The sequence below is a fragment of the Mastomys coucha genome, unplaced genomic scaffold, assembly GCF_008632895.1.
Source record: "Mastomys coucha isolate ucsf_1 unplaced genomic scaffold, UCSF_Mcou_1 pScaffold22, whole genome shotgun sequence".
NCBI lineage: Eukaryota > Metazoa > Chordata > Mammalia > Rodentia > Muridae > Mastomys > Mastomys coucha.
Genome location: NW_022196905.1, coordinates 145,616,509 through 145,624,011, shown reverse-complemented (window position 1 = coordinate 145,624,011; position 7,503 = coordinate 145,616,509). Strand labels below are relative to the sequence as shown.

Sequence of the window (7,503 nt, the reverse complement as noted above, 5' to 3'; positions counted from 1 at the left end):
AAAGCAGCTGTAGTCTGTCCAAAGGAACATAGCTACTGCCTTGTGTATCGCCTTCCTTTTGCATGTCACCTATAGGGGAGCACATAGACAGTGCCTCCATGTGGAAAGAAGTGACAGAAGAGCACAGGCAACAAGGAAAACTAGAGAAGCAGGAAGAAATGAGAATTGGGCAGAGGGGGAAGATTGCCCTAGAGATCTAGAGCAAATGCAAACTAAAGAACACAAAGAGGAGCGGGAGGCGGGGCTCGGAAGGGGAAGGAGGCAGGGCTCGGAAGGGGAAGGAGGCAGGGCCAGAAAGGGGAAGGGAAGCAAAAGTCCTTTCTTTGCCAACAGGTATCTCTTTGGCTTTGAAAAGATTCACTTCTGCACAGGGCCTTGAACTCTCAACCCAAAAACCCTCACCCCCCAAACATCTTTCCTGTATGCCACATTCCATAAGAACTGAGACTGCCTTGAGGCTCTGGCACTGAGCAGAGTGGGAGGTGGCAGTCCCTTCCCGAAGGCGAAACACTCGAACATCAGCACTTATCAGAAGGCTGTCAAAGCCAGCAGCACAGAACCCTGAAACACTGCCAGTACTTCACTTCCTACATGCCCCAGCGCAGTGCAGTTTATATGGAAGGAAGTATGGCATATCCATTTTCACCCTCACAGATGGCTGCAGATGAAGTGAAGAGGTTTAGCCTTCAATTGCCAGCCATCTGTATTCGGCACGGTAGCCTGTGAGACTAGCCTTGCTTTGCTGTGTGAGCTTTCACATCTGTCTTATCCCCTGGCTCCAGATAAATATGAAGCTCCTGTGGTGAAAGGCTAAAGCAATACCACGCGGGCAGAATGGCTGCCCAGAGCACACACTACTTTATGACTCTCACTTTCTGAATAAAGCCAACCTTTCTTCATTAGCTGAGGCCCATTTCTAAAGAAGAGGAAATGGAAGTCTCGATAAACATCATTAAGCCCTGCAAGGATTAGCATAAACAGGGTGCCAGAGAGGAGATTTAATACTATTTAGATGAAATTTGAATTCTAATGCAGCACTCTCACCCAGCCACTCCTTCTAATGGAGCCGCAAGATTTAAAAGCCTAATAATTCTGGGAAGACACTTCATTTCCAGGGGAAGAGTTCTCTACTCTGCTGCCTGCTCATCACCTTGTTAGCTGACTACCTGAGACAGGGTGAAGGATGACCAGGGACCATCCACGTAAACTTCACTTTGAGCCCTGGCTTTTAGATTCAAAAACAAAAGAGGAAAAGGAGTAGAAGTAACGCAAAGGAGCCCTCGCCACTCAATCTTTAGTCATTCAGTGGGGAGCTCACAGACAAGAGAGGTGCTCCTATAGTAGGTTCTTCACAGCTGAGCACCATGTGCCTCCCAAAGAGAGTAGCAGAGATGTAAAGAGCAGGCCTGCGGTGTAACTTCTGGGTGCCCAGTATAAAATGAAAATGTACAATTTCTTGTTCATTTCTACTTGCATTTTTCAAAAAGGTATAGTCAATTTTATCTCACATGCATGAGTGTTTTGCCTGCAAGTGGGTCTGCATACCGCAGTGTACATATGATGTCCACACAGGCCAGAAGAGGGCATCAGATCCCTTTAGAACTGGAGTTCCTGAGGGTTGTGGGTGCTCCCATGTAGGTGCTGGGAACTGAACCCAGGCCTTCTGCAAGAGCAACCAGCTCTCTTAGCTGCTGAGCCATTGCTCTAGCCCATCCTCATTTGTATACCTTTGAGACTCTCAAGTCTGACAACAGAGCATTAAACAGACTGTGGGTTCCCGTAGGACAGGCTACCCACCCACTCTTCTGTGACAGACAGAAGCGGAAGACTTGCCACCTGCCTTGGACCTTGCTCATAGAGAGCTGAAAGACCTAGGTTACCTCTCAATCCGCAAGGAGGATCGTACCCTTAAAACAAAACAAAAGAAATCACTTTCTGTTCTTAGAACAAAGTGTCTTAGGTCCAAAATGCAAATGCATTGGAAGCTTTGCTATAAAGAAATGACTATTGTCCATTAGCGTCCTTCACAGGTAGGAGATGGCCGCTCCTAGACTCCAAACTACTATACCTTTAGAACTATGGTCTTCTTACTGTGCCCAGGCACTGCTAACTGCCACTTCAGAAACCCAATCCTAAACGGTCAGGGAATTCCCTACTTCATTAATGTAGAAGCAGTTGAGAGTCAGACAACAGAAACTCCTAGCTTTGTTCATCACGTCACTGTTGTCTTTTGGAAGACTTCCTTTCTTGGTCATTCCTAGAATCTGGTCTGGGTTTTGTTTTGTTTTGTTTTTTAAATCATTTTGTATTTGATAAGTTTAGGACAGCCGTGTCCTTCTAAGCTTCTAATACAATCCACAGAACCCAGAGATATTTCTCACATCTCCTAGAAGTTAAGGACAGAATGGGAGACTTCTGTCAGACTGGGAAGCAGAATGAATAGTTTCCCAATGACCAGCCTGACCCGCTGCAGGCTTGGTTAGAAGGTGCACCTCAGAGCCTGCAGCTAGAGAGCCCCGGACAGATTTGAAATAATAAAAATCACAATGTTTTCCAAAAGAAGAGACTTGAGATCTGAACAGTTTAAAGAAGGCACCCATCCAGGGTGCACACATGTACAGACTCCCAAAGAGCCACAGGACACATTGGGCCAAAGGAGTGAACTGGGCAATACAACACAAATATTCCTTTTGTAGACTCTAATCGATGCTTCTCTGCTAGCGGGGCTGGGAGTGGGGAAGAATTCCTTTCAAATGACATAAATAGTTGTGAATCACACTTAAGAATACACCCTCAAGGGCACTGTGACCCAGTGCAGCACAGGCCTGAGGTGTACACAGTCTGGAGCCTCCGTCCACCAGTAGCAGACTCAAGGATGTAAACAAATTGAAACTGGATCTCATTTCAATAAGCACCTGCCTCGTAGCTTGATTTATTTCTCTCTCTCTTTCCTTCTTTCTTCCCTTCTTTCTTTCTTTTTTCCTGTCCTTTTAACAATGCCTCCTTTCTTCCTGTGCACTGGGATGCAAGTTGAAATACTTGCCAGACTGGAAAAAATAAATGTTCTTAAGACTAGTTGTGGAGAATCACCCAAAAATAGCTAAACGTGGCATTTTCTAGACACTGCAAACTTGGAACGAAGTTACAAACACATTAAATAGCAATCTGCTTGGATATCTTGATCTGTGGAATTCGGTGATAAGCCCAGGAATGCAAAGAGCTATTCCTAAGAATTCTGTTCTTATGACCAGAGAATGTACCCGTGTTTAATTTCCCCTGTGATCTATGCAGCTGACATGTACAGACTCCATCTGTCCTCTAATGGCTTGGAATTCTCTCCATGTTCCTGTAGTTTGTTTCTTTTCTTTTCTCTTCTCTTCTTTTCTTTTCTTTTCTCTTCTTTCATTTATAGCAACAAGCAAGAGACACCAGGGTATGACAACATACACATATGTATCTATGAGAAAGAGGAATGGCCAATCACACTGGCCACTGATTACTTTTCTGGCCACTCAGGAACATTCCACCTTGCCCTCAAAGAAGTGAGCTCATCTGTATGCCACTGGGGAGCGAGGAGAGTGGAGAGAAGAAACTCAAAGTCTGGGTGTTGAGAACTCAGTGCCTTGATATCAAAGCCCAGGATCCCAGCCTCACATTCTTATGCCTCCAGCTGCTTTAAAGCAGTACAGTTGAGGAGCAGAGCACAGGTTTGAGGATCAAGTCCAACCTCGAGCACATACTTTGATTTTCTCAAGTGCTGACCCTGGAGGAACTGGAATTTCTACCAAGCGTCGTCTTCATACTTTTTAAAATAATAGAAGCTTTCCTTCCTTTACAGGCCATTTCTTTAAGATTTTCCCACATATGATACTATCTACAAAAAGCCACCCAGGAGGGAGTCATGTTCCTCCCCAACCAATCATGTAAAGTTCCAGACAGAATGTGAGAAACACACATTGCAGGTGCCATGTATTCCAAAGAAAGAAAATCAAATGAGACACTCAGAATACATGCTTATAAAATTTTGTTTTAGGAGCCTGCTCCCCATGGAGGCATTCCCCAAAGGGATATGCCTGTGTCTCTGGGACGCTTCCATTCTCCAAGCACATTATTTTGACTAAACCTCCCATGGTGGGGTGAAGGGAAACCTATTTCAAAATTCTCCCCTGAAAGTTCAAATGTTAAAGGACAGGGAAGTTTTTCCTTATACAGGTACTTGTTGAAAAAAAATAAGTAAAATTACACCATCTGCTGTCACAAGAGTTTCCACTGTAGCTCTATGGGGTGGGATATCAACCATGTCTTTATTTGATATGAAAGGGAGCCAAAGCCTGACTGCTACCTAAAGTAGCTATCCTGGAAATTCAGAATTATTAAGGTAGAATACACTCCCAGCAACTCAAGCCCTGGCCCTAGGGCCTCCTCTTCACAGCCAAGATTCCTACCCCAAGGAAGAAGTTGTGAAGAGAAAGGAGACCCAGCTTATGATGTGTCCCTATAACTCATTGCAGGTGGGTCTTTTTCGCAAGTCAGGAGTGAAGTCTCGAATCCATGCCCTACGTCAGATGAACGAGAACTTCCCTGACAATGTGAGCTATGAAGACCAGTCTGCATACGATGTGGCAGATATGGTGAAGCAGTTCTTCCGGGACCTCCCTGAGCCCCTGTTTACCAACAAGCTCAGCGAGACCTTCCTCCACATCTATCAGTGTAAGTATCAATAACACAGTGTGACAAGTGTCAAAATGATAGTATATTAAAATTTTATTTACTATATCTGTATGAAGGGCATCAGATGCACTGGCATTACAGGTGGTTGTGAGCTACCACATGGGGACTGGGAACTGAACTCTGCTTCTCTGTGAAAGCAATCAAGCACGTTTAGATGCTGAGCCACATATCCAGCTCTGCAAGAGATGGAATTTTAATGGTACAAGTAATTTATGAATCTGTGAAGAAGTATATAAAAGTTACAAACCTACCTCTTCAGAAATAGCCTTTGCTTAGTTTGCTATGGACAACTCTGTGTCACTCTTTGTATGTGTCTGAAAGTACCTTCTCAATATTAATATATGCCTACTTAGTACATGTTTATGTACAATCTCAAGTTAATTTCCAATGTGCTTCTAATATATTTAAAGCATAAAAGGATCCAATAGAATTTAGTGTATGAGAGACAGAGACAAAGAGACGGAGAGACAGAAAAGGTGTGTGTGTATGTGTATGTTAAACCTGTCTTAGCATTCAATTGGATACAAAATTTGATAGAAGATTCAGATTCAAAGGTAATATAAATGCTGATGAACAAACAGGAAAGCAGATGCATTTCAACTGGCGAAATGATGCAAACCAAATCAAGGTTACACCTTCATTCAGCTAACTCATATTTTCATCTGGAAGATTTTTAAGTGCCATTAAATCAGTAGTTCCTCACAAAGCCATGATAGCTAAAGTAGTAATGAGAAGAACAATTGATTTAAAAGCCCATTCTGCTAAATGTAGTTATAAAGGCAGGCATTAGGAATGAGTATGCAGGTCTTTTTTCTGTGGGGTAATGATGTCATTACAAATTGGCAATCAGCTTCATGGCCCAAGTATCAGTTCTTAGGGAGAAATTACTCTGGTCCACAGATTTGATTTTTACATCAAAATGTGGCTTAATTGGGCCGTGAGATGGAATTGACCCAGTCTGAAGCCCCCTACTCTAGAGACTCTATACTGAATGTATTTAAGTGTATAATAGTACAGAGGGAGAGATCTTTAAATGCCACCTGTGAAAACAGAAGAAAAGGCTGACAACACACTAAATAAATATTATTCTGTCAGAGTTTAGTGTATTAATTCAGCCAAGCCGAATTAATGATAGTGGATCCTAGTGCCCAAAGGAATGCTCTCAGTGGTGTGGCTGAGAGAGGCCATGCTCTGTTTTCCAGTTAAGCCTCCTTATGGATATGAATGTTTATATTTAAGCTGACACTATCTATAGCTAAAGATAACATATTCCAAAAGACAAATGCCTTTTTGGCTTTTGCCTAAACGTACAACCAAGAAGCCAGATCAAAACAGGACTTCATTTTACCTGCACAAACCTTTCCAGAGCAGGGCTGTGCTGAGTTCTGCAAGCTTAGACTATATGATACCCGCTGTCTGTTCTTAGGGATCTTAGACTAGAGGTGGAGGAGACGGGACCATAAGTGACTGTGATACAGGAAGGTAAAAAGGGTTATGAAGACAGATCCATGAAGGCTGAGGTGAGCAATGGGAACTTGATGGTAGGAAAAGACAGCTGGACATGAATGCTAAGTGTGTAACACTGCACTAGAGGATGCTGATAAACTAGGAGGCTGTGGTAACACAAAAGTCACATTAATAATTAGATGATTGGGGCTGGAGAGATGGCTCAACAGTTTAAGAGCACTGACTGCTCTTCCAGAGGTCCCAAGTTCACTTCCCAGCAACCACATGGTGGCTCACAACCATCTGTAATGAGATCTGATGCCCTCCTCTGGTGTGTCTGAAGAGAATGGCAGTATACTCATAAAATAAATAAGTAAATCTTTAAAAAAAAGATTAGATAATTATTAAATAATTATAAATAATCTCTGGGTATTAAAACACTTAATGGCTGAAACAGAACCAACCTCCATACACACAAATAGTTATTTAATGATAACATTTTATTAGTACACGTGACAGAAAAGAAGTGAAATTAAATCATTCCAGTGTTGAGTAAATCTACAGCCCAGGGATGCTAGGATACCAGCCTCTGGTGTCTTTGACGCTCTTGAAGTCAGATTGTGATGAAGTACAAGTTGCCACTACCTACACAATTATCATATCTTCATAAGATCACACTTGGAAGCTAGAAAGAGAGCCCAGGTGTCTCCTGGGACACACATCTCTTCTTATGGCAAACATGGATGGATCTCTCAGCAACTCCTAACACCATCCCTAGTCTCACCCACCAAAACTGGTTTACACTGCCCCTAGAGAAGGCAATGGAAAGAGGAACAGAGTGATCATCGCTGTTAGTATATGCTGAGATGGTTCATCCCTGGATCAGTGGAAGGGGCCCATTTATTTCCCCAAGCAGCCCATATCCAAAAGGAACATGTATTTTGTTAGTGAAGAAGTGAGACTCGGAGCAGTCACAAGGGTGAAACTCATCAGCCCTGATTTAAGGTCTGTGAATCTGGACCCGGTAAATAAAAGGAAGCAGATAGACAAGCTTGGAAGCTTAGGGAGCAGGCACACTCCTGGGGTTCCCGAGAATGGATTCCATGGGCAGGCCCTAGAGTCTAAGTGCCCTAGCTAATACTGAGTTCCAGTTGCCTCCCCGCTCTGTAAAGTAGCTCTGTCATGGCTGTGTCACTTCCTTTGCTGCTGCTGGATGGCTAGAGTGCAGTATGGAGTGGGTCCTGCAGATCTTAATCCTGCCAGCCTGGAATGTAGAGGAGGCTGAGGGATCAGAGACAAGCCTGCAAGCTTGGCGGCCTCGGGGGG

The 7,503-nt window shown here is 43.5% G+C and overlaps 1 protein-coding gene across 6 annotated transcripts in view; it reads left to right on the top strand.

Moving 5' to 3' along the window:
- Stard13 (StAR related lipid transfer domain containing 13) overlaps positions 1–7,503 on the top strand; it is a 211,015-nt gene that overhangs the window by 191,107 nt on the left and 12,405 nt on the right. For all 6 annotated transcript variants that reach the window (XM_031338856.1, XM_031338852.1, XM_031338853.1 and 3 more), the window contains one exon: positions 4,512–4,710. In XM_031338856.1, the coding sequence (XP_031194716.1) occupies positions 4,512–4,710 (199 nt within the window). The remainder of the gene's footprint in view (positions 1–4,511; positions 4,711–7,503) is intronic.